The sequence below is a fragment of the Enhydra lutris genome, unplaced genomic scaffold, assembly GCF_002288905.1.
Source record: "Enhydra lutris kenyoni isolate GAN:26980312 unplaced genomic scaffold, ASM228890v2 scaffoldscaffold130, whole genome shotgun sequence".
Classification (NCBI taxonomy): Eukaryota; Metazoa; Chordata; class Mammalia; order Carnivora; family Mustelidae; genus Enhydra; species Enhydra lutris.
This window is the reverse complement of record NW_019154214.1, coordinates 210594-238013: the sequence shown is the minus strand read 5'-3', so window position 1 is coordinate 238013 and position 27420 is coordinate 210594. Positions and strand designations below refer to the sequence as shown.

At 39.2% G+C, this 27420-nt stretch overlaps 1 protein-coding gene across 1 annotated transcript in view; it reads left to right on the top strand.

The window, feature by feature from the left end:
* The window catches only part of LOC111139961 (protein WWC3-like), a 157686-nt gene that overhangs the window by 70358 nt on the left and 59908 nt on the right, over nucleotides 1-27420 (top strand). Inside the window, exons 4-6 of the mRNA XM_022492354.1 lie at nucleotides 18037-18113; nucleotides 19372-19451; nucleotides 25796-25925. Of these exons, the coding sequence (XP_022348062.1) occupies nucleotides 18037-18113; nucleotides 19372-19451; nucleotides 25796-25925 (287 nt within the window). The remainder of the gene's footprint in view (nucleotides 1-18036; nucleotides 18114-19371; nucleotides 19452-25795; nucleotides 25926-27420) is intronic.

Here is a 27420-nt window from a genome sequence, read left to right as displayed (position 1 = left end):
TCCAAAAGCCTGCAAACTTTTCTGTAGAGGATCTACTAGCAAAAGTTTTAAACTTTGAGGATCCTGGTTACAGCTATTCTGTTGTTACAGTGCAAAAGTAGCCATAGAAAATTTCTAATCAATGTGTGTGGTTATACTCTAGTATATGTAGAAGCATAGGCAGTAAGCTTTACTTAGAGAAATAGAAATTTGCTCTCTCAGGAAAATTTGCTACTCTTTAATCTAAGCTGTCAAATTTATAATGTTCATAGAACACCCATATAATTTTTTTCTTTTGGTCTTCACATTTAATTGTGGGTTTTATTTTATTTTTTTATTTTATTGTTTTTTCAGTGTTCTAAGATTCATTGTTTATGCACTACACCCAGTGAGTGCTCCATGCAATACATGCCCTCCTTAATATCCACCACCAGGCTTGCCCATACCCCCACTCCTCTCCCATCCAAAACCCTCAGTTTGTTTCAGTCTCTCATACTTCGACTCCCCCTCCGATTTCCCCCAATTCACTTTTCCTTTCCTTCTCCTAGTGTCCTCCATGTTATTTGTTATGCTCCACAGTAAGTGAAACCATATCATAATTGACCTCTGCTTGACTTATTTCACTCAGTATAATCTCCTCCAGTCCCGTCCATGTTGATACAAAAGTTAGGTATTCATCTTTTCTGATGGATGCGTAATATTCCATAGTGTATATGGACCACATCTTCCTTATCCATTCGTCCGTTGAAGGGCATCTTGGTTCTTTCCACAGTTTGGCGACCGTGGCCATTGCTGTTATGAACATTGCGGTACAAGTGGCCTTTTTTTCCACTGACTCTGTATCTTTGGGTTAAATACCCAGTAGTGCAATTGCAGGGTCATGGAATAGCTCTATTTTTAATTTCTTGAGGAATCTCCACACTGTTTTCCAAAATGGCTGTACCAACTTACATTCTCAGCAACAGTGTAAGAGGGTTCCCCTTTCTCCACATCCTTTCCAACACACGTTGTTTCCTGTCTTGTTAATTTTGGCCATTCTAACTGGTGTAAGGTGGTATCTCACTGTGGTTTTGATTTGAATTTCCCTGATGGCTAATGATGATGAACATTTTTTCATGTGTCTGTAAGCCATATGTATGTCTTTAGAGAAGTGTCTGTTCATGTCATCCGCTCATTTTTTGGACATGATTATCTGTTTTTTGGGTGTTTGAGTTTCTTTACAGACTTTGGATTTCTGTCCTTTGTCTGTGGTATCATTTGTGTATATCTTTTCCCATTCTGTGGGTTGCCTGTTTCATTGACTGTTTCCCTTGCTGTGCAGAAGATTTTTTTCTTGAAGAAGTCCCAGTAGTTCATTTTCCCTTTTGTTTCTTTTGCCTTTGGAGATGTATCTTGAAAGAAGTTGGCTGTGGCTGATGTCAACTAAGTTACTACCTATATTTTACTCTAGGATTTTGATAGATTCCTGCTTCACATTGAGGTCTTTCATCCATTTTGAGTTTATCTTTGTGTATGGTGTAAGCAAATGGTCAAGTTTCATTCATCTATACATAGCTGTCCAATTTTCCCAACACCATTTATTGAAGAGTCTTTTTTTTTCCCCCACTGCATATTTGTTCTTTCTTTGTCGAAGTTTAGTTGACCATAGAGTTGAGAACTGATATCTGGGCTCTGTATTCTGTTCCATTGATCTTTGCATCTGTTTTATGCCAGTACCATCCTTAATGAATCAGAGCTTTGTAATATAGTTTGAAATCAGGCAACATGATGCCACCAGCTTTTTCTTTTTCAACATTTTCTTGGCAATTCAGGGTCTTTTCTGGTTAGAACACCCATATCCTTTGAATTTTTGTAGGTTCTTAGTGGAATATTTTATTCCTAATAATAATTTGTGTCTTCTCTATTTTTCTTAATGTCTAGTTTTATTAATTTTATTTATTCTTTCAATGAACTGTCTTTTAATCTTATTTATTTCTCATATTTCTTTTTTCCTTTCTATTTTATTGATCTCTGTTCTTTATTATTTCTTTTCTACTATTTAGTTTGGTTTTAATTTATTCCTTTTCTAGCTTCCTAAAGTAGAAGTACCTAAGGTTAGATAATTGAATTTGGAACATTTTTTTTCTCACATAGCGTTTAAGGATCACATTTTCCCTTAAACACTTTTTAAATTACACAAATATTGGTATGCCATGTTTTCATCTTCCTTCTAATTTTTTTCTGTGTATTTTCTAATTTCTTTTGTGATTTATTTTTAACCCCGGAGTTCTTTAGAAGTACATTGTTGGGAATTTTTAAGATGTCTTGTTCCTTGTTTCAAGTTTGATTCCTTTATGGAAAGAAAATAGATTATGTAAGAATTTGCTCTTTGGAAATCTGTTGAGACAACATTCAGAGCCAAGCATATGACTCCTTTTGGTGCACTTGTAAGACTGTAAGCCCATAGAATTTTTTTTTTTTTTTAAGATTTTATTTATTTATTTGACAGAGAGAGATCACAGTAGACAGAGGCAGGCAGAAAGAGAGAGAGAGAGGGAAGCAGGCTCCCTGCTGAGCAGAGAGCCCGATGCGGGACTCGATCCCAGGACCCTGGGATCATGACCTGAGCCGAAGGCAGTGGCTTAACCCACTGAGCCACCCAGGCGCTCCAGCCCATAGAATTTTGATTTGAGGTCACACATGTAACAGAAACATCGGCTTATGGCTGGTTCTGAGCATTTACTCATTGTAAAGCTTTCAGAAAGCCACGTGATTAAAGTGAAATTTCACCACATCATAGTGTTATTTTTGTATGTAATAAAAATATGATCCAATGTTAACAATTTCATGTTTTTTAATCTAATAGTGTTTTTCCTCCCAGAGGCCTATAGTTAAAGTTCATTGAAGCAGTGCTCAAATCCATTTAAAAAAAAATATTTTATTTATTTGACAAAATGAGTGAAAGAGAATGCACAAGCAGGGACATAGGTAGGGGTAGAGGGAGAGGGAGAAGCCGACCCCTCACTGAGCAGGGAGCCCCATTCAGGGCTGGATCTCAGGACCCTGGAATCATGACCAAGGGTGAAGGCAGCTGCTTAAGTGATTGAACTACCCAGGTGCCCTCACATCATCTTTTAAAAAATGGTGTTGAAGAAGACTGTATCAGACATATTTGATAGTACATTTGTTTTTTCTTTTCTTTTCTTTCTTTTTTTTTTTTTTATGTTATGTTAGTCACCATACAGTACATCATTAGTTTTTGTTGTAGTGTTCCATCATTCATTGTTTGGGTGTAACACCCAGTGCTCCATGCAATACGTGTCTGCCTTAATACCCAACACCAGGTTAACCCATCCTCCCATCTCTCTCTCTTCCAAAACCCTTAGTTTGTTTCTCAGAGTCCATAGTCTCTCACGGTTCCTCTCCCCCTTCGATTCCTTCCCCCCTTCATTTTCCCCTTCCTTCTCCTAATGACCTCCATGTTAGTCCTTATGATCCAACAAGTGAAACCATACGATAATAGACTTTCTCTGCTTGACTTATTTCACATAGCATAATCTCCTCCAGTCCCATCCCTGTTGATGCAGAGCTGGGTATTCATCCTTTTTGATGACTGAACAATAATCCATTGTGTATATGGACCACATCTTCTATTCATTTGTCTGTTGAAGGGGATCAACAGTTTGCCTATTATGGACATTGCTGCTATGAATATTGTGGTGCATATGGCCCTTCTTTTCACTACATCTGTATCTATGGGGTAAATACCCAGTAGTGCAATTGATGGGTCATAAGGTAGCTCTATTTTTAATATTTTGAGGAACCTCCATACTATTTTCCGAAGTACTGTACCAACTTGCATTCCCACGAACGGTTTAAGAGGGTTCCTCTTTCTCCACATCCTCTCCAACATTTGTTGTCTATTGCCTTGTCAATTTTTGCCATTTTCACTGGTGTAAGGTGGTTTTTATTTTATATCTTAAATTTCTTTTCATTGTACCAGAATTCATTGTTTATGCACCAAAACCAGTGTTCCATGTAATACGTACCCTCCATAATACCCACCACCTGGCTAACACAACCTCCCACCCTCCACCCCTGCAAAACCCACAGATTGTTTTTTAGAGTCCATAGTCTCTCATGGTTCGTCTGCCCCTCCAATTTTCCCCCAACTCCCTTCTCTCCATCTCTCCATATGTTCCATGTTTTTTGTTATGCTCCACAAATAAGTGAAACCATATGAAAATTGGTTGACTTATTTCACTCAGCATAATCTCTTCCAGTCCCGTCCATGTTGCTACAAAAGTTGGGTATTCATCTTTTCTGATGGACTTGTAATACTCCATAATGTTTATGGACTTCATCTTCCTTATCCACTCTTCCGTTGAAGGGTATATTGGTTCTTTCCACAGTTTGGCGTCCATAGCCATTGTTGCTATGAACATTGGGGTACAGATGGCCCTTCTCTTCACTATATCTGTATCTTTGGGGTAAATACCCAGTCGTGCAATTGCAGGGTCATAGGGAAGCTCTATTTTCAGTTTCTTGAGGAATCTCCACATGGTTTTCCAAAGGAGCTGCAACAACTTGCATTCCCACCAACAGTGTAAGAGGGTTCCCCTTTCTCCAAATCCTCTCCAGAACACGTTGTTCACTGTTTTGCTAATTGTGGCCATTCTAACTGGTGTAAGGTGGTATCTCAATGTGGTTTTGATTTGAATCTTCCTGACAGGTAGTGATTGTTGGGGTCCGTTATCAAAGGAACAAGACTGAGACAAAGTGAAAGTTATGCAAAGCCTTATTCTATGCCAAGCATTAGAAGTCTGACTGACTGGCTAGGGGAATGAGACTGAAACAAAGTGAAAGTTATGTAGAGCTTTATTCTCTGCCAAGCAATCGAAGTCAGACTGATTGGCCAGGGCCACCTCCAAAAAGAGCAACCCCCTTCCGATCTCACAGGCTGGTTTTATAGGGCATAACCGCAGACCGAAGGTACGTGGCTTCTATTGTTAAGGCATTTCCTCCCGGAATCGATACCCGGAACCATACCAGGAACTACTGGGGCGTTTATTCCTGGAATGAAGTCCATGGATGTAAACAACAATATGGCTACCTAGGCAATATGGAGTCACTCTGGCTAAGCAGGCCCTAATAGTTAAACAGGTTTTAACATTATATTATAACATGTTAAATTGGCCCTAAGAGTGATGATGAACATTTTTTCATGTGTCTGTTAGCCATTTGTATGTCCTCATTGGAGAAGTGTCTGTTCATGTCTTCTGCCCATTTTTTGACATGATTACCTGTTTTGTGTGTGTTGAGTTTGAGGAGTTCTTTGCAGATCCTGGATATCAGCATTTTTTCTGTACTGTCATTGTGAATATCTTCTCGCATTCCGTGGGTTGACTCTTTGTTTTGTTGACGGTTTCCTTTGCTGTGCAGAAGCTTTTGATCTTGATGAAGTTCCAAAAATTCATTTTTGCTTTTGTTTCCTTTGCCTTTGGAGACGTATCTTGAAAGAAGTTGCTGTGGCTGATATCAAAGAGGTTTCTGTGTTTTCCTCTAGAATTCTGATGGGTTCCTGCCTTACGTTGAGGTCTTTTATCCATTTCAAGTTTATCTTTGTGTACGGTGTAAGAGAATGGTTGAATTTCATTCCTCTATGCATAGCTGTCCAATTTTCCCAGCACCATTTATTAAAGAGACTGTCTTTTTTCCACTGTATATTTTTTCCTGCTTTATTGAAGATTATTTGAGCATAGAGTTGAGGGTCCAAATCTGGGCTCTCTACTTTGTTCCATGTGTCTGTTGTGTCTGTTGTGTCTGTTCCATGTGTCTATGTGTCTGTTTTTATGCCAGTACCATGCTGTCTTGGTGAACACTGCTTTGTAGTGAAGCTTGAAACCAGGCAACATGATGGCCCTAGTTTTGTTTTTCTTTTTCACCATTTCCTTAGCAATTTGGGGTCTCTTCTGATTCCATATACATTTTAGGATTGTTTGCTCCAGCTCTTTGAAAACTGCTGGGGGAATTTTGATCGGAGTGGCATTGAAAGTATAGATTGCTGTAGGCAGTATAGACATTTTAACAATGTTTATTCTTCTGATCAAAGAGCATGGAATGGTCTTCCATCTCGTTGTGTCTTCTTCAATTTCTTTCATAAGTGTAATGTAGCTCCTTGTGTACAGATCCTTTACCTCTTTGGTTAGGTTTATTCTCAGGTATGGTTCTTGGTGCTATAGTAAATAGAATCAATTCTCTAATTTCCCTTTCTTTATTTTCATTGTTAGTGTATAGGAACACAACTGATTTTCTGTTCATTGACTTTGTATCCTGACACATTAGTGAATTGCTGTATGAGTTCTGTTAGTTTGGGGGTGGAGTCTTTTGCATTCTCCATATAAAGTATTATGTTATATGTGAAGAGAGAGAGTTTGACTTCTTCATTTCCAATTTGGATACCTTTTATTTCTCTTTGTTGTCTGATTGCTGTTGCTAGGTCTTCTTTTTTTTTTTTTTTTTAAAGATTTTATTTATTTATTTGACAGAGAGAGAGATCACAAGTAGTCGGAGAGGCAGGCAGAGAGAGAGAGAGGGAAGCAGGCTCCCTGCTGAGCAGAGAGCCTGATGCGGGACTCGATCCCAGGACCCTGAGATCATGACCTGAGCCAAAGGCAGCGGCTTAACCCACTGAGCCACCCAGGCACCCTGATAGGTCTTCTAATACTATGTTGAACAAGAGTGGGCAAGTGGTGAGAATGCGCAGACTTTTCTTATTCCTGCTCTCAAAGGGAAGGCTGTCAGCTTTTTCCCATTGAGGATGTTATTTGCTATGGGTGTTTCATAGATAGATTTGATGAAGTTGAGGAATGTTTCTGCTATCCCTATACTTTGAAGCGTTTTAATCAGGAACCTGTGCTGGATTTTGTCCAAGGCTTTATCTGCATCAACTGAGAGGACCATGTGCTTCCTCTCTCTTATTGATTTGTTCTAGCCCATTGATTGATTTGTGAAATACGAACCATCCTTGCAATCCAGGGATGAATCCCACCTGGCCATGGTGGATAATGTTTTTAATGTGCTGTTGGATCCTATTAACTAGAATGTTGTTGAGAATCTTAACATCCATATTCATCAGTGATAGTGGTCTGAAATTCTCCTTTTTGGTGCGGTCTTTGCCTGGTTTGGGGATCAGGGTAATGCTGGCTTCACAAAAAGAGTCTGGAAGTTTTCCTTCTGTTTCAATTTTTTGAAAGAGCTTCAGGAGAATAGGTATTATTTCTCCTTTGAAAGTTTGGTAGAATTCCCCAGGGAATCCGTCAGTTCCTGGACTCTTGTTTTATGGGAGGTTTTTCATCACTGCTACAATCTTGTTACTTACTATCAGTCTATTCAATTTGTCAATTTCTTCCCGGTTCAGTTTTGGAAGTTTATAGGTTTGCAATAATGCATCCATTTCATCTAGGTTGCTTTACTTACTGGCATATAACTGTTGATAATGATTTTTTTTTTTTTTTAAAGATTTTATTTATTTATTTGACAGGCATGCTCTTGTGAGTGAGCTCACAAGTAGACAGAGAGGCAGGCAGAGAGAGAGGAGGGGAAGCAGGCTCCTTGCTGAGCAGAGAGCCCGATGCAGGGCTCGATCCCAGGACCCTGGGATCATGACCCAAGCCGAAGGCAGAGGCTTTAACCCACTGAGCCACCTAGGTTCCCCTTGATAATGATTTCTGATGATTGTTTCTACTTCCTTGGTGTTAGTTGTGATCTCTCCCTTTTCATTCATAATTTTATTAATTTGGGCCTTCTCTCTTTTCTTATGGATTAGTTTGGCCAGTGGTTTATCGAACTTATTGATTCTTTCAGAAAACCAGTTGCATTGATGTGTTTCTAGTTTCATTGATGTGTTTTACTGTATTTCTAGTTTCTATCTCATTGATCTCTGCTCTAATCTGGATTATTTCCCTTCTTGTGTGTAGAGTTGCCTTAATTTGTTGTTGATTCTCCAGTTCTTTAAGGTGTAGAGAGAGCTGGTGTGTACTGGATTTTTCAATTTTTTTGAGAGAGGCTTGGATGGCTCTGTATTTCCACCTTAGGATTGACTTTGCTGTATCCCATAGGTTTTGGACTGAAGTGTCTTCATTCTCAATCTGAATATTTCAAATTCTTCTTTGGTCTCCTGGTTGCTCAAGCATTCTTAAGCAAGGTGGTCTTTAGCTTCCAGGAGTTTGAATTCCTTCCAAACTTTTCCTTGTGGTTGAGCTCCAGGTTCAAAATATTGTGATCTTAGAATATGCAGGGAATAATCTGAATCTTTTGGTATCGGTTGAGCCCTGATAGACCACCCAGCATGTGGTCTATTCAGAGAAGGTTCCATGTGCACTCAAGAAGAATGAGTATTCCTTTTTTTTAGGGTGGAATATTCTGTATATATCTATGAGGTCCATCTGGTCCAATGTGTCATTCAATGCTCTTGTTTAATTGTTGATTTTCTGCTTGGATGATCTATTACTGAGAGTGGCATGTTAAGATCTCATATTTATGTATTCATATAAATATGACTCTTTATCTTAATTAATAGTTTTCTTATGTAATTGGCTGCTCTCATATTGGAGGCATAGATATTTACAATTGTTAGATTTTCTTGGTAGATAGTCCCTTTAAGAATGATGTAGTGTCCTTCTCTATCTCTGACTACAGTCTTTACTTTAAAATCTAATTTATCTGGTATGAGAATCAGTACCCCAGCCTTCTTTTGAGGTCCATTGGTATGAAAGATGGTTCTTCATCCCTTCACTTTCAGTCTGGGTGAATACTTAGGTTCAAAATGGGTCTCTTGTAGACAACATATGGTTGGTTCCTGTCGTTTTATCTAATCTGCAACCCTGTGTCGTTTTATGTGTGCATTTAGGCCATTTGCATTGAGAGTGATTATTGATAGATATGTTTTTATTGACATGGTGTTACCTTTGAAGTCCTTCTTTCTGTAGATTGTCTCTATATTTCTGTTCAGTGCTATCCTTAGGATTTTTCCTCTTTTATAGAACCCCCCTTAATATTTCCTGCAGTGTCAGCTTGGTGGTTGCATAGTCTTTTAAGCCTTGCCGGTCTTTGAAACTCTTTATCTCTCCATCCATTTTGAATGTCAGTTTTTTTTTTAAAGATTTTATTTATTTATTTGACAGAGATCACAAGTAGCAGAGAGGCAGGCAGAGATAGAGAGAGGAGGAAGCAGGCTCCCTGCCGAGCGGAGAGCCCGATGTGGGGCTTGATCCCAGGACGCTGGGATCATGACCCGAGCTGAAGGCAGAGGCTTTACCCACTGAGCCACCCAGGTGCCCCTTGAATGTCAGTCTTGCTGGACAAAGTATTCTTGACTGCATGTTCTTCTCATTTAGTGCCCTGAATATATCTTGCCAGCCCTTTGTGGCTTGCCAGGTCTCTGTGGACAGGTCTGATGTTATTCTGATGGGCTTTCCTCTGTCCGTAAGGAGCTTCTTTGTTCTAGCTGCTTTCAAGAGGGTCTGCCTGCAATCATAATTCTTCATTCTTACTATTAGGTGTCTCGAGGACTTTTGAGAATCTATAATCTTGGCGGAAGACCTTTCTGCCTCTAGTAAATGAACGCTGGTTCCATTCGTGAGATTGGGAAAATTTTCATGGACAACTTGCTCCACTATATCTTCTAGACTTCTTTCTTTCTCCTCCACTTCAGGGATTCCAATAATTCTGACATTGGAACATTTCATGGCATCATTTATTTCCCTGATTCTGTTTTTATGGCTTCTAAGCTGTTTGTTCCAGGCTTCCTCCTGATCCTTTCACTCTATCTGTTTGTTCTCCAGGTCACTAATTCTATCTTCTGTCTCAGTTACCCTAGCTTTGAGAGAATTTAGATTAGTTTGGAACTCATTGAGAGCACTGTGAACCTCATCCCTGGTGGCTTTCAGTTCAGCACTAACATTGTTAATATCATCCCTGGTGGTTTTCAGTTCTGCCCTAATCAATTCTGTTTGGTCATCCATGGCTTTCTCCAACCTAGCTATTGCCTGGGTAATTGTTAGCCTGAATTCCCTTTCCGATATATTGTCTATGTCGATAGCCATTAGGTCTGTTGCAGATGGACCATCCTCTGTATTTTTCTTCTGTTGGGCCTTCCTCCTCCTAGTCATTTTGGTGAGAGATGACTGAATGGATGTAGCTGGATGTATCGACCGTGATGCAGTCAAGGTGCACCTTGGAACGCTTCTGAACCATCAGGAGTCCCCACCTAAATGAAAGAAAAAAGAAAGAGAGAAGAAAGAAAAGAAAAGGAAAAGAAAAAAGAGAGAGAGAGAGAGAGAGAGAGAGAATGAGACAGGAAAGAAAGGGAAGATAAAAGAGAAGGCTGAGCCCAAATGGGCCCAAAGGTAAGATTTATGAAGTATACAAACAAAAATAGAGAAACAAAATGACTGATAAAGGTATATGACAAGAGAAAAAAAAATACATATATATATATATATATATATATATATGTATAAAACAAAAAAAAAAAAATCTTGTCAAAAAGAACCCCTATTATAAGATTTTATATACTGTCAGGACAGACCCAAATACTTAGAAACACTGCTGGAAGAAAAAGATGGGAGAGTGGTTATAAATTTTCAGTGTGGGTCATTTTTATTTTTCCTGGATGTATCTTGATATCTTTGTTAAAGGACTCAATATTCCTAAGATAAAGGGGGATTAAAAATTGGTGTACCTATGGGGTAGCATTGATTGGGCAAAGGGAATTTCCTTGAAGTTTAACTCTATATGAATATTAGAAAATAAAAATACAAAAAGGATAATCTTGATTAAACTAAACTAATCCAAAATTCAAAAAAAATGAAATAATAGAAAAGCAAAAGAAAATCACGGGTATATTTATCAAAAAGGTCAGGTTAAAAGGTTATCATCGAATTTGATGTACTGGACATCTCACTGTGATGGTTAATAGGTTAAAAAGTTACGTATATAAGAAAAAAAATGAACCAGAATAGTGGGAACAAATTAAAAATAAAAGTTGTATCTATGATGTAGTGATGGTTGTTCTCTTGTCATCTTGTTTCTTTTTCCTGGTTGGCTTTCTTGGGGAGGGGCCTGCCACTTGGGTTTTCAGGCAATGTTCCCTGAGTTCCTCAGAGCCCGCCCCCTTAAGGGTTTTTCAGGCTTTTGTTCTCTGGAAGTTTGTATGTTTGTTTGTTTCTTTGTGTTCTCCTCTCGCCTTGACAGCTTTTGATGGTTTTTGGAGGTTACGAGGATAGCAAACTGCACCCTGACCTCCCTCTCAGAGAGAAGCCTCAGTGTGTTCCCCTCTGGATGCCTTAGAGCACATACGTTCGCTCTCGGCCTCTGGCAAAGCAGGTTCCGAGTCACGGTTCCCGGGGACACAGGAACTCCTGCTTGTACCGAAAACCACGACAGTGCAGCTGTCTGGGCATCTCCAGACCGCCAGAGAGGTTCCAAGCAGTGATCGCACACTGAGATTTTCCTGCTGGCCCAATTTTCCTGCTGGGAGTGCCTTGTCTTTCCGGGTCCGAGAGCACCCGGTTGGCGCCTCTGTGCACCTCTCTTAGGAGGGCATGGGTCGCAATTCAGGCTCTGATAGCATGACACGGTGCTTGCGTGGGGACTACAGAAAGACTGTGTTTCTGCCGGCTGGTGAGGCTCCCAGCCCCTCACAGGAGTTCCACCCCACGCGTTCTCAGACGCCCTGGCGGCTCAGGGACCAAGACCTGGTTTCTTTGCCGCACTTTCTCTGGCTCAGTGCCAGAGGTGTCTGTCCTGGATCCGGGGACTTTAGCCCCTGTCCCTAACTGCCCCGATTCCCACAATTTCTCCTTGCGATCCTTTGCTCTTTTTGAGTGCTTTAAAATTTTTTTTGAAATTTGACTCCAAGTTAATGCTGGTCCCCAGATGCAGGGCACTCTCCTTCTGGAGTATTACTTTCCAGTGGGTGACCTCTGGTGTCTCTCTCCCCTTTTGTTTATCTTCCGATATCAGCGCGACGTTCCTTCTCCGCTTTACCTGCCCACTGGCGTCTTCTGCCCCCGTAGAGATCCAGACATGTATAATTCTGATCTCAGGCTGATTTCATGGGTGTTCATAGTTCTTTCGTAGGTAATCAGCTCACTTTAGGGTACAGGTTGAAACGGCGCCTCCTCCTACTTCCCCGCCATCTTGTCTCCACCATTCATCTTTTGAGATCACAATGCTATGAAAGTAGAAGTTAGCCACAGGAAAAAAAAACCTGGAAAGACCACAGTTACCTGGAGGCTAAAATATATGTTACTAAACAGTGAATGGGTTGACCAGGAAATCAAAGAAGAAATACAAAAATGCATGGAGACAAGTAAAAATGAAGACATGACAGTCCAAAACCTTTGGATGTAAGAAATTGGTCCTAAAATCAAAGTATGTAGGAGTTCACTCCTACATTATTAAGAAAGAAGTCTAAGTCTCAAAGGAACAACCTAACCTAACACCTAAAAGAGCTAGAAAAGAACAACAAATGAAACTTAAAGCCAGCAGAAATAAGTAAATATTGAGCTTAGAGCAGAAATAAATATTACAGAAACCACAAGAACAATAGAACAGATCAATGAAACCAGGAGTGGATTCTTTGAAAAGATCAATAGAATTTTAAACCTTTAGCCAGACTCATCCAAAAAACAAAAAGAATGAAATAAATACAATCACAGATGAAAGAAGTAAAAATAAGAACTAAACAAGAGAAATACAGAGCATTATAAGAATATTTTGAAAGTTTGTATGCCAACAAAATTTTGTATGCCAACTTCCGGGTTTGGGCAACGTGGAAGAAATGATGCATTCCTACAAAATACAAACTACTGGCAGTGAAACTGAATCGATAATTCAAAAAATTCGTCTCAGCCGATTTCTACCAAATATTTACAGAAGAGTTAATCCCTATCCTTTTCAAATTATCCCAAAATACAGAAAAGAAAAAAAAGATAACAAACATTGATTCCACGAGGTCAGGATTATTACAATACCAAAACCAGGTAAAGACACCCCCGCCACCCAAAGAAAAAGAGAGAACTACAGACTATTTTCTCTTGTGAACATACATCAAAAATAACCCCAAAATATTAGGAAGCTGAATTTACCAATACATTACAAATATCATTTACCACAATCAATCAAGATTTATTCCTAGAATAAGAGTGTGTGATTTCGTATTTGCCTATTAATCATTGTGATCATCATGTCAATAAAGTAAAGAATAATAAAGAATAAAAACCATATGATGTTTCCAATGGATGCAGAAACATATGACAAAGTACAACACCCATTCATGATAAAAATCCTCAACAAAGTAAGTTGAGAGGGAACATACCTCAAAATAATAAAGGCCATATATGAAAAACAAGTAATATCTTTCTTGGGAAAAACTGAGAACTTTTCTTCTATGTTTGGGAACGAGGCAGTGATTTCCACCATTGTGCAACATATTGCTGGAAGTCCTAGTCTCAGCAATCAGACAAGCAAAAGGAATAAAAGGCACATACACTGGTATGGAAGAAGTAAAACTTTCACTATTTGCAGATGACATGATACTACATGTAGAAAACCCCAAGGGCACCACTAAAAAATGACTGGAACTGATCATCGAATTCATAAGATTGAAGGATACAAAATCAATGAGTAGATATCCATTGCATTTCTATTACTAATAATGAAGCAGCAGAAAGAAATTAAGAAAACAGTCCTATTTAAATTGCACCAAAAACCAGAAGATATCTAGAGATAGGTCTAAGCAAAAAGGTGAAAGACCTGTACTCCGAAAACTATAGAACACTTATGAAAGCAATTGAGGAAGAAACAAAGAAAGTGAAAAACATTCCATGCTAATGGATTGGAAGAACAAACATTGTTAAAATGCATGTATTATTCAAAGTAATCTATAGATTTGTTTTAATCTCTATCAGAATAACGGCAGCATTTTTCACAGAGTTAGAGGAAATAATTCTAAAATTTTTAAAAAGATTTTATTTATTTGTGAGAGAGGAAGTACGAGAGAGAAAGAGAGTGAGCACGTGCAATAGAGAGCATGAGGAGTGGAGTGGGTAGAGGGTAAAGGCAGATGGAGAAGCACATTCACTGTTGAGCAGGGAATGAACATGGGACTTGACCCAAGGACCCATAGATCATGAGTTGAGCCAAAGCCAGATGCTTAACTGACTGAGCCGCCCAGGTACCACCAAAGAATTCTAAAATTTATATGGAACCATAAAGACCCTAAATAGTCAAATCAGCCTTGAGAAAGAAGGAAAAAACCTAGAGGTTTTCACAGTTCTGGATTTCAAGCTATGTTACAAAGTTATAGTTATAAAACTATATGGTACTGGCACAAAAATAGACATAGATCAATGGAGTAGAATAGAGAGCCGAGAAATGAATCTACAGCTATATGGTCACTTAATGTTAGACAAATCAGGAAAGAATATCCAATGGAAAAAGTATACTCTCTTCCACGAATGGTGCTGGGAAAACTGGATCACTTTCTTATACCACAAAATAAACTCAAAATTGGTGAAAGGCCTAAGTTTGAGACAGGGCACCATAAAAATCCTAGAAGAAAGGGCAGGCTATTTCTCTGATCTTTGATGTACCAGCCTCTTTGTGCCGCTTCCAGTTGGCGAACGGGAGAGGAATTAGGCATAAACAAGTCAGCTGCAAGAGATTGGGAGCAGGGGACAACAGTCGAAAAGACTGCTGCCCGAGTAACTTCATAGTCTCGCTTTTATTAGATAGAAACAGTACCCAACAGAAGAGTCGATGAAGGTCAAACGTTAGTTATATGCCTTGTAGATAAACAAGAAGGAGGGCAGTATTCGTCTGGACAAGCAGTATAAAGTTCATAGTTGAACAAGCACATTCAAAGGACTTACCAAAGTAGCCACAGGTGCTCTCCCCTGGGGGAAGGTGGAGATAAGAAAAAAATGAAGCAGGCAGTATTCCGCCTTGAGCGAGCCTCTCAGGCATCCCCAGCTGCTCAGCTTTAAGGCCATATATCATCCTCTCCCCCAGAGGCCTATTGCAGTATCTGTTTTTCTTAAGGCTGTATCTAAATGTGCTAGGTAACTAGTAAAATTTCCTGGGGGTTATATTTTAAGTAATACATTGTTATGAGGGGCAGTTGCATCTTTGTAGATGTTGCCTTAGCAATGGAACCAAGAGCAAAAATAAACTGTTGTGACTACATCAAAATAAAAAGTCAACAAAACTAAAAAGATAACATAATGAATGAAAGAAGATATGCAAATGATGTACCCAATGAAAGATTAATATCCAAATATATAAGTACCTTACACAACTTAACACCCATAAAACAAACCCAACTTAAGGATGGGTGGAAGATACGAACAGATGTCTCCAAAGAGGACATTGGACACGTATGACCCAATGGACATATGAAAAGATGTTCAACTTTGCTGATCATTAGGAAAATGTAAATCAAAATGATCAGATACCAAGTCATGCCCATCAAAATGGCTAAAACCAATTACATAAACAACCGATATTGGCAAGGATGTTAGAGAAAGGGGAACCCTCGTGCATTGCTGATGGGAATGTAAACTGGTACAGGAACTATGGCGGAAAGTACGGAGCTCTTTCCAAAAATTTCAAACAATAGGAATATTTTACAGTCCAGTGATTGCACTTCTACTAGGTATTTACCCAATAGATATGAACTTAGTGATACAAAGGGGCACATGCACCCCAATGTTTATTGTAGCATTATTAGAATAGCCAAATTCTGGAAGTAGCTCAAGTGTTCATCAACAGTGAATGGATAAAGAAGTTTTGTAATATATAAATAAAAGGGAATGATGTTCAGCAATGAAAAAGAAAAAAATTTGGACATTTTTAACAATGTGGGTTGAACTAGAGGGTATTATGCTAAGCAAATTAAACCAGTCAGAGAACGACAAATACCATATGATTTCACTCATATGTGGAATTTCAGGGGAAAAAAGCGAACAATGAAATAAAGTACGCAACCCAAAAAACAGACTCTTAATTGTAGAACTACCAACATCATCAGAGGTGAGGACGGTGTCAGATGCGTGAAACAGAGGAATGAAGAGTACACTTACATGATGAGCACTTACTGAGTAATGTATAGAATTGTTGAATCACTATATTGTACCTCTGAAACTAATATAACTCTGTGATAACTATGCTGGGATTAAAATGAAATAATAAATAAGAAAGATTTAGATTTTATGTCATGTTTTAGCTAGATATCCATCAAAAACAAGTGAGAATAGAGGTACCTTTGTGGCTCAGTTGTTGGACTATGTGACTTTTGATCTCAGGATTTTTGATTCAAGTTCCATGTTGGGTGTAAGATTACTTAAAAATAAAATCTTTAAAAATAGCAGCAGCAACAACAAAAACAAATAATTAAAATGTGCATCCTTCAAGTTCAGTTTATGTGTGGAAAAAAGACCTCAGATCTGCTGGATACTGACATGCTAATGTAGAACTCTCTTAACATAATACAACTTTATATTTTATATGTTTCATGTTCACAGCAAAATTCATCAAAAAGTTTATATATCTCACTGGCCCTACACATGCAGGTCCTTCCCCTATACGTGCCCCTATGAATGCATGTCCTTCCCTGTGTAAGCCTCATGGACTAGAGTGGCACATTGGTGATAGTTCATGAACCTACATTAGCATGTCATTATCATCCAAAGTCCACATTTTAATTTTAGGGTCCACTTTGGTGTTGTATATTTTATAGGTTTGGACAGATGGGTAATAGCCGGAATCCATCATTACAGTACCATAGTATTTTCACTGTTCTAAAAATGTACTACATCCTTTCTATTTATTATTTCCCCTTACTGATCATTTAACTGTCTCCATACTTTATCCACTTCCAGAATGTCATGGACTTGGAATTGCATAGTGTGTAGCCTTTTTCACATTGACTTCTTTACATTTAAGGTTTTCTTTATAAAACATGATGACTAATTTCTTTTTAACAATGATTAATATTTTATTGTCTGGATGAACCACTGTTTATTCATCTACTGAAGTACATATTTGTTGCTTTCATATTTCAGCATTTATAAATTATGTCCTTGGTAGAGTTTGCAGGTTTTTTCATTTGTTTGTTTTTTGAGTTGGTGGGTTTTTTGTGACCATAAATTTTCTGCTTCTTTGGGTAAATACCAGTGAATGCAGTTGCTGGATCACATGTTAAGAATATGTTCCAGAGGGAGAGAGAGGCAGAGAGAGCAGGGAGCTTGATGTGGGACTTGATCCCAGGACCCTGGGATCATGACCTGAGCCTAAGGCAGACACCTAACCAAGCCACCCAGGCGCCGCCTTGTAAAGATTTTGTACAACTTTTGTTAGATGTATTCCTAAGCATTTCATATTTTGTGGTATTATATAAATGACATTTTACTTTAATTTCAAATCCTACTTACTTTTTTCCACTTATTAATAGCATATAGAAAAGCAGTTAATTTTTGTCTCTTAACATTGTATCATGTAAGTTTATATTTACTTATTGGTTCTTTGATTCTGGGGGCTTTCTTTTTTCCTTTTTTTAAGATTTTATTTATTTGAGAGAGAGCTTGCGTGCACATGCAGGGGACAGCAGAGGGAGAAGGAGAAGGAGAAGCAGACTCCCTGTTGAGTAAGGAGGTCAACACAGGACTCAATCCCAGGGCCCTGGAATTATGACATAAGGCAGACACTTATTCGACTGAGCCACCTAGGGGCCCTGTATGGGCTTTTCTTGTTTCCTTTTTGGTTGGTTCTTTCAATTTTTTTATTACTTAGAATCATGTCATCTGCCAACAAATATCACCCAATAATCAACTATTAAGGAAATTTGAGTTGGTGAAATGTTAATTCTTTCATTGCAGTGCTAGTGATAAGTTAGTATGTCTGACACTAAGGAGTAATTATTCAATAAGATGGATCTGAATTTTTTTGGTCCAAATACATTTATTTATCTTAAAGGATCTTTGTAGAATAAAATATTTCTTTTTATTTATATAGCCTTTTCAGGATGTTCAACAAATACTAAATACAATCCACTTCAGATTAAAGCAGAAATAGCAAGTCATCGGGATAGGGTGAGTAAAATGAGTGTTTATCACGAGTAGAAGCACCATTTTTTTGTGTATGTGTTTTGTTTCCCTTGGTATAGTTTAGTTTTTATTGATGATACATGATAAGCCAGGGCTCTGAAGCCTCTCCTTTTTTTCAGGGGGTCTGGGGTGGAAACTGTGGAGGTCAGGATATTGTCATTGTATTGGGGGATGACCATGTGTATTTTTTTGTGTAATGTCACTGAACATGGTTTATTTACTCCTTTAATGGGAAGAAAAATATTTCATATTAAAACCTTATCTCATCTAACAAAAAATTGCTTGTATACATCTCAGTGTTATGGGGCAAGATTCACTTCCATTTGAAAATATTTTTTGACCATAGGCCCTGATCTCCAAGGACTGCTTCCCTTTATCAGTGGGATGCTAACCTTGACTGTCGGCCCCTTTCGCATCTGCCGGTGTTCCCTGGTTGCTGTATTCCTAGGGAGAGCCTTCCTGCAGTGCCGTTTGACCAGAAGGTTCTGACGTTCCTTGCGAGTGACACTGGAGTTCGTTATGGCCGCCCCGTTTCATCTCTTCAGCCCCGTCTTGGGTGTAAGGGAAAGGGGACTGTTGTGTCTCAATTGCAGCAAAGCGTGGCAGACACCTTGGAAACGAGGCCTGGTCTTCTGGTGTCTCGTTCCCGAAACCCGAATTTCTCAGGGCAGTGGTTCTCAAAGCCTGGCGCACCTGAGAAACACACGTGGGGCGTCGGTGAAACGTGGGAGCTGCCAGGCCCAGCGCCTGACTCTTGGGGCCTGCAGTAGGTGCTGGAAGCTGCCGCCGGTGGCGCTCAGGGGACTGACTTTCCCTGGCGCTACCGCATGCTTTTAGCGACAGCGCTGCAGGGCGGGATCTAAGCAGTAAGCAGAGGGAAGGTGAAAAAAGCGTGCCGTGGTTTGCTGATGGTAATGGGTAATCAGTGCCTTGAAAAAGAGAGCGGTGGCCGGAAGCGTGACGTGGTTTGCTGATGGTAATGGGTAATCAGTGCCTTGAAAAAGAGAGCGTGCTCGGTTCCGCAGAGGCAGGAGCCTGTCGGGGATCCGGGAGGTTCGCATCTCCGCGGGACACTTCTTCCGGGATGGCCGCTGGGTGTAAGCCCGGGAGGGAAATCCGTGGACTGGGGAGGCGACCCGGTCGGTTGTAAGCTCATCGGGAACGTAGGTGACAGTGCGGACAACTGCCGACGTCATTTTCACCACAGCTTTTCTTTGAGAAAATAAATGTCATTTGTCTTCAGCTTTCCAGACTGAAACGCGAGCTGACGCAGATGAAGCAGGAGCTGCAGTCCAAGGAGAAGGGGGTGGAGACCCTGCGAGAGTGAGTTGCCCTGATTGCAAAAGGGGCGCCCTTCCTGGCGCTTCCTCCTGTGCTCCCCTGTGCGCTGCCTGCCCTGGCCCTCCAGCCGGGTCGGCGTTCCCTTTTATGCTTTTCTTTATGCTCCTTTACTTCCCAATCCTAAAGCCTCAGACTCGATGTTTTCCTTAAAGGTTCTCATTAGTTTAAATGGAAATATTTGGGGGGGGGGAGCTTACTTCTATATTTATGCTAATTGTATATAGCGTTATAACTTATGTACATACAAATAGAGCTATATAATCACTAAATTAGGATATTAAATTAATAATTAAATTAATCTTAATTAAGTTGTTTCAAATTAAAATTTAAAATGAAGTTCTCCATTCTCACAAGACCTATTTCAGATGCTCAGTAGCCACATGTGGTCAATTCAGCCTTTGTTGAACTTAGCATATTTGAGATATTTGGCTGTCCCGTTATAGTTTGTTCTGGATGCCCTGTGCACCTTAGGATATTTCACAGTATTCCTGACTTCTCCCAGTAGATGTCAATTAGTGCCTCTGGACAACCAATAATATACACCAACAATGACATATCTCTTGGGCAGGCAGATTTCACCACACTTGAGTACCATGGTGCTAGTGGCCACTGAATTGCACAGCACAGATAATATAACATTTACATCATCATACAACATTCTATTGGATAGTATTGTCTATCAGTCTTCCTTCTTTTTGAATCTTTATTCTCACTAAGAGTTTAGAAATCAGTTATACTAACTCAAATTTAATGGACACAAGTTATTTTACAAATCATAACCTTGTTCTTAAAATTAATCGCTTACTTATTAAATGCTGTCATCCTCTATTTGTAGCATTTCTTCACCTTCTGAACTTCAGAACATACTTTACATTTTTATGCCATCTTTTCTCCTTTATTTATAAGTAGTAACCATTGTGCCAAAATATTGTCTAGAATATTATACATGGTCAACCTTGAATTAATGGTAGTAATCCATGTGGTTATTATCCTTTTTTCTTTAAGTATATGAATGTACAGTTTCGGGTATATAATATACTGAGTGCTAATTTAATTACTTTATATATAATACTAATATAAATTAATATAATTTATAAATAAATATATATATATTTTATATATATTATATATATATAAATATATATAATATATATATATAAATAAAAAATATAAATTAATATAATTAATATAAAATACTAATATAAATATACTAACACTAATATAAATTACTTAGTGCCTACCGTCACCTGTTTCACCCATTCCTCATGCACCTCCCCTCTGGTAACCATCAGTGTGTTCTCTAGAGTTAGGACTCTGTTTTTCTTTATTCTTCTTTTCTTTTTCCTTCCTTTTCTTTTCTCTTCTTTAATTTTCTCTTTCCTTTCCTTTCCTTTTCTTTTTCATTTCTTTTTCTTTCCTTTCCTTTTCTTTTCCTCTTCCTTTCTTTTCTTTTTCTTTTTCTTTTTTTGGGGGGGGCGGGGGCATGTTGCTTTTTTTCTTAGTTCATTTCTTTTGTAAATTCCACATACAGGTGAAATCACATGGTATTTGTCTTTCTCTTTAGCTCCATCTATGTCAGTGCAAATGGCAAGATTTCATTCATTCTGATGGCTGAGTAATGTTACATTGTATGTATAGACCACATCTTCTTTATACATTCATCTGTTGATGGACATCTGGGCTCTTTCCATAGTTTGGCTCTTGTTGATAAGCTGCTATAAAAATTGGGATGTGTGTATGACTTTGAATCTGAATTTTTGTATCCTTTGGGTAGATACCTACTAGCACAATTGCTGTCCCCTTTTTTCCCTTGCTTCTGGAGCTGTGTGGAGCAATATGTTGCTACAGCCCAGCTCAAAGTGGGTGCTGCCTGCCTTCTCCTCTAGGATGTTGCCACATTCCTGTGTACCGTGTAGGTCTTTGGTCCGTTTTCAGTGGATTTCTGTGTATGGAGAAAGTGAGGGGTCCAGAGTCGTCCTTATGCATGTGGCCGTTGGTCCAGCGTTCCCACCACTGTTTGGGGAGGAGACTATCTTTTGTCCATTGGATATTCATTTTCTCCTGCTCTGTCCAAGATTCCTTGACCAACAAGTGAAGGGTCCATGTCCGAGTTCTCCCTTCTGTTCCCTTGGTGCCAGGACCACACTGTCAATGTGTCACTAGCCTGAGGTTCCGAATTGGGATGCCTCTGGGTTTGGTGTTCTTTCTCCTCTTTCCCTTTGCTCCTCAGAGGATTGTTGTCTGGGGCTTCCCTCTTTGAAGAAGCATTTGTTACTGCTCTGTGAAAAATGCTGGTATGATTTTTATTGGGATTGCTTTTTTTGTGGACATGGCTGTTGGTTGTAACTGTACCCTGGAAATGGGACACATCTTTGACCTCTTTCTCTAGGTTTATTTCTAGCTAACAATATATTTTAAAATAATACTCTCTCTGAAGTAGTAGGACTTCAAGATCATGTTCCCTGAGAGCTTTCATACTTTTTGAACAGTGGAGTCTCTTTCCTTTTCCTTTCCTGCAAATGATATCTTCTGTAGAATCAGAACGTCTGAGACAGAGCAAAGGGAAGGTGCTGCTGAAACAGAGGGGAGGTCCCTAAGCCCTAGACAGGCTCTCTCTTTAGCTGTTCCTGATCCTTATGCCAGGACATGCTTGGAACAGAGTGAAACAGCTGTTTTAGACAAATCTGCATTCTGTTTGAGGTCTCAGAGCCACTTGGATAGAGCTAAGGTGAAAGTGCAGGTCCGTGGCCTTGAAGTTGAACTTTCTGGCATTCTCCAAGTGCTCTGCAGTGTCTGCTGATGGGATGAATCCCAGGATGAGTGCTGCTGATCCTGCTCCCTGAGGGGACTTATGGCCTGTTTTTCTCTCTGTGACAACCATTCCCATTATAGAACCTGATGCCCTGACAGGGTGCCTTGATCTGGACTCTTGACAACCTTTCCCATTGTAGAACTTGGTATCTCAATCCCTGCATTTACTGATGGCCACATTTAGGCTTTATTGCTACTAAAAGCCATAAGGAAGTCACAAAACTTAAGTATAAAGCAGAACTGACATGGGTAGTGGCTCACATTATAGCCTTAACACTACCTATTTGTGTCTGTACTTCTTGGCTATTTGCTTAGCTTTCATTTTCAAGCAATTGAAAAAGTTTTGTTCTGTTTCATTTCTGCATGTGAATGTCAGTGTCAGATGATGATCTATTTGCAGTATTTTTCATCCTGGAGGAGCAGAAGACCTGGTTAGTAGAAGGGCTGGTCATTGCTTATAACAAAGAAATCAGATTTCCTTAGCTTTGGGTGTTTTGTTTGAAAGTCTTACAGACTCAATGGATTAATGAAATTAAACTATAAAAATTAAATAAAATTGAATTACAGACATATGTGTTTGTGTGTGTATACGTCTTTATCAGAGGATAAGTAAAAGGAGACATTATTATGTAAATAAATTCAGATTGTTCATGAAGATATTTTGGACCACTTCTTTGGAGATCTAGTGCTATGAGGTGGATGGTCTTTTATTTCTGCCTTGCGTTAGAGACTCTTATTATCTGTACAGCAGTGCAAACGGAAAACCACTTGTTCTTTTAGTTTTATGTTTTCCTACATCATATGTCTTTGAGTTCCACATTTCCTGGATGAACAGCCCTGTACAAGATATCTCACTCCCAGTCTGACCTCTAGATTGGAGATGGAGCAGAATTCCTATCTATTTCTGGTGTTGCTTTGTCCTTTTATAAAGAATAGTTCCATATCACAGAACTCTGTCTACTCTCTTGCTGGCTATTTAGAAGTGTGTTAACAGTATGGAGTTCAGTCTAATTATAAGTTTTATAAGGTGGACCAGATTAAAATAATTAGTGTAAGAAGAGGCTCTTCCAACCTAGTGGTTCTGGGACTTAGTTGGTAGGTTAGTAAATCTCCTAGTTGTACCTGCAGAGAGTCTGTAGGCATTGAATATCTATCAGGGACCTAGATAGTTCTGGTGATTAGTTGGGTTTGGGAACCCCATTGGATGCTTAGCATCTTTATGAAGTCATCAAGGCTCCGAGGAGTTCAGGGACTTCTCCAGGTGACACAGTTAACTTGCATGAGAGCTAGGACTTGGAGTTTTTTCTGGACTTTTGGTTCCATTCGTTTTGCATCATGCTGCTCAGCTATACAGGTGCTTCCACAGCAGAATTAGCATGAGTTACATTGATTTTGTTGTGAGGTTGTGCTGAGTAAGAAAGTAGAGGGTAGAGCCCTTATAGATACTGCAGTTGATTTGTACAAGTCTGTAAGTGTCGAATGGTTCGTAGTGAGGAACAAATCCAGTCATTTTGGTGGAAGAGGGTGTGGTTTTGAGGGACCATGTAAAAGTTTTAAAATGATTAAGGGCCAGTATGCCTAGTGCTGCCATCCTCACTGTTGGCTCCCAGTTTTCTATAGCCACAAGTGCTTGTTCTGTGCCAGGGACTTTCTGATGACACAAAGGTAATGTAGTGTCAGAGCTTACCACCTGATGCATTTACATGAACTGTTGAATAAAATGGCTGAATTCAGGACTTAGTGAAACAAGAAAAAGATACCTCCATAGTACAAGTTTTAGTTCATGCTCACTTTGTGTGGAACAGTCTTCAGTTAAAAAAAAAATGTGCTTTCTAATAAAAATCTAAAAGTAAAGCCTTCTGCTTTGTAGGAACAAAAACATGTCACAGTAACATGTGTTTGAGAAACATTATGGAAGAATAGCCATGTGGCTAAGCCATGTTGGGATGTAAGTTTGTCATTGTTGAATGTGTGGGGACCCATGATGCACCTGCATCCACTCTATGGAAGAGTATTCAGGACTAATTTTCATAAACATATCATTTGAGCTGAGGCAATCATAGCAATGCTTTTGAGCCCTAAGGCCTGATTCCAAGTGAGGGAATGGTTTCTTGCTTTTCCTGTTTGTCCTTCTCTTTCAAGGTTGCCAATTGTTCAACTCTGGGGTTAGAGTACCAGAGATGTTGAGTTTTTTACTTTGTCTCCCATGAATACACAGCTTCAGTGTTGTCCTGACAGTCAGAATAATCCTTGTAGACATTACATGTAAGGCGTCCTGCCAGGTAGGCCTTCTCCTGAAATTTTCTCTTTAAATGGGGCGAATGTTAAATGGAGCTATAAAGAGTTGAAGTGACTTGCCCAGGGTTCTGGTATAACCCTGGAGTCTTGCTGGTATTCAGCAGCCTGCCAGGATGCTTCCTTGAGCGGAGAATCAGGGAATGCAGGCTGGTTGTCAGTGAGGATCCAGATTCCCCAGTCACGTGGGGGAAACAGTTTCGTGTCAGGACCTGTGGAATGGTGCGTCTAGAATATGAAAGGTCTGCTTATGGCTTTCTAGAGAAGAAGCTCATGCCGCTTCTGGACTAAAGTATTTAAGCCTCCTTGGCCCTGAGGGCCTCCAAGGCTCAAGACCTAGGTAGGGAAGGTGAGAAAAGGGTGTGCTATAGGAGACTGCCTGCTCTGTGAGAGCCAGAGCCAAGTCTTGGCTTGGTCAGTGCTCTGCTTCCACCACACAGACCGTGCCTCGTGTGTATAAGGGTATACTAGCCAGAAGGAGAGAGGGAAGGGGGAATGGAGAGAGGAGAGAAGGAAGGAAAGGAGGGGGAAGTAGGAGGTAGAGAGAAGTAAGGGAACAAGAAGATGGATGGGACGAAGTAAACTAGTTTGAATAAATATATGTGTGGATAAATGAAGGGAAGAAGAATGAATGTGTGCATGTGCACAGGCAGATATTAAAAAAAAAAACACAATCTAAAGAAAGGAGGAGTGAGTGATGGAGAAAAGACAAAGAAATGGAAAAAAAAGGATGAAAAAACCTGGGAAAAATACACACTGTGTATATTGGGATTGAAGAAAAGATGGATCCAGGTGATTAGGAGACACAATGATAAATTGGAATTTTATAAAAGAGATTATACAGAGGAAATAATATAATTTTCTAAGTTGGCCAATGTGGTGTCATTAAAAATTTACTACTTTTAGGTATTTCCAAAATATTCTGCTTGCACAGATACAAATACTTGTATTTAATAAACACTTTTGATCACTAACCTACATAGTGGAAATAAACTAAGAAGATGTGGTTCTGCACTTGGGAAATTCCTCAGCTCTGTGAGATGCTCACAGAATTAAGGAGTTCAACTGTGCAGCCAAGTTTCACTTCTTTTTATTGTCCCACAAGGAAAAAAGGCTTTTTCCCTATTGTCTCTCTTTTCTACAAAGCTTTTGCCATTTTTGTTTGTTTAATGGAAATGTGATCTAGTGTGGAGTGACTCTTATTTTTCTTTGTTAACAAGGATTGATCGTAAGATGTCAACTGCTCGCACCACTTTCAAACTGGATGAGGTACAGGCTATAATGAGTGAGCTCCGAAATATTAAGAAAGCCATTTGCACTGGTGAGAGGGAGAGGCGAGACTTGATGCAGGTAAGGGGCCCAGCTGCTCATTTACATGCCGGTCTGCTTGTCTCTTTTCTATTAAAAAAAAGGATACACACATGTATTTTACACACATTAAATTAACTTAATAGGTTTATCATATACTACTTGTATGTATTTTAAAAGATTTTACAGTAGGTAACACATTCATGTTATTTAGTAGCCAAAATAATTCAAAAGGTATAGGGTAAGTCATATAATCCTCCCTCATAACTACTTTTATTATTTTCTTGGGTCTTTTCTACTATTTAGAAAGACACACACAAATAAGATAGTTAATTTATTTCACACAAAAGCTAGTTATTTATATATGCATTGTTTTGTGTTCTTTTACTGATGTAATAATAATATCCTATGCTTTTTCCTTTTTTTTTTTTTTTTTAAGGATTTTATTTATATGATAGAGGTAGCGAAAGGCGGAACACAGGCAGAGGGCAGTGGGAAGGGGAAAAGCAGGCTCCCCGCTGAGCCTGACGCTGGGCTCAATCCCAGGATCCCGAGATCATGACCTGAGCTGAAGGCAGATGCTTAAAAGCTGAACCACCCAGACACCCCTCTATAGAAAGAACTTCTTCATTCTTCTGTTATAGCTACATAGTATTCTACTGATGTGGATGTTTTAAAGATACACATCTGAGGTCTTTTTACTTTTATTTTATCTTCTTGTTTATTTGCTTATTTATTCATTTTTGTCCCTTTAAATCATTCCACTGCTTTTTCTAAAAAGACGAACGTTTATAAATGAATGTATGATGGTTTTTTTTCTTTTTCTTTCTTTTTTTTTAAGATTTTATTTATTCATTTGAGAGACAGAGAGTGAAAGCACGCAAGTAGGGAGAGAGGCACAAAGAGAGGGAGAAGCAGATTCCTTGCTGAGCAGAGATACTGATGTGGTACTCAATGCCATGAACCTGGAGATCATGACTTGAGCCTAGGGCAGTTGCTTAACCATCTGAACCGCCCAGGCACCCTAACGGTCATTTTTTCTTGTGGTGAAAATGCATTCAGTTCTTTCTTTTGTGTGTCTGGTTTTTTATTTTATTTTATTTTTTTTCAGTTTTACTTCGTGTATTGAATAGACTAACCGTGCACCTAATGCCTCATAGACATTTATCTAGACATTTATCTACATTCTACATAATGTAAAACATATAGATAAAGATCAAACTAGGCAAAATGAGACACTTACACACATAACTGGAATGTATAGCAGTGCTTCCTAAATCAAAGGGCTTTAGGTTGCACTATGTACAATTCCCTGGTTGGTAGTAAAAATTCAGCTCTCTGGGTCTTACACCAGACTTGATGAATAGAATGTATTTTTATTTATTTATTTATTTATTTATTTTTAAAAAAGATTTTATTTATTTATTTGACAGAGATCACAAGTAGGCAGAGAGGCAGGCAGAGAGAGAGGGGGAAGCAGGCTCCCCGCCGAGCAGAGAGCCTGATGCAGGGCTCGATCCCAGGACCCCGGGATCAT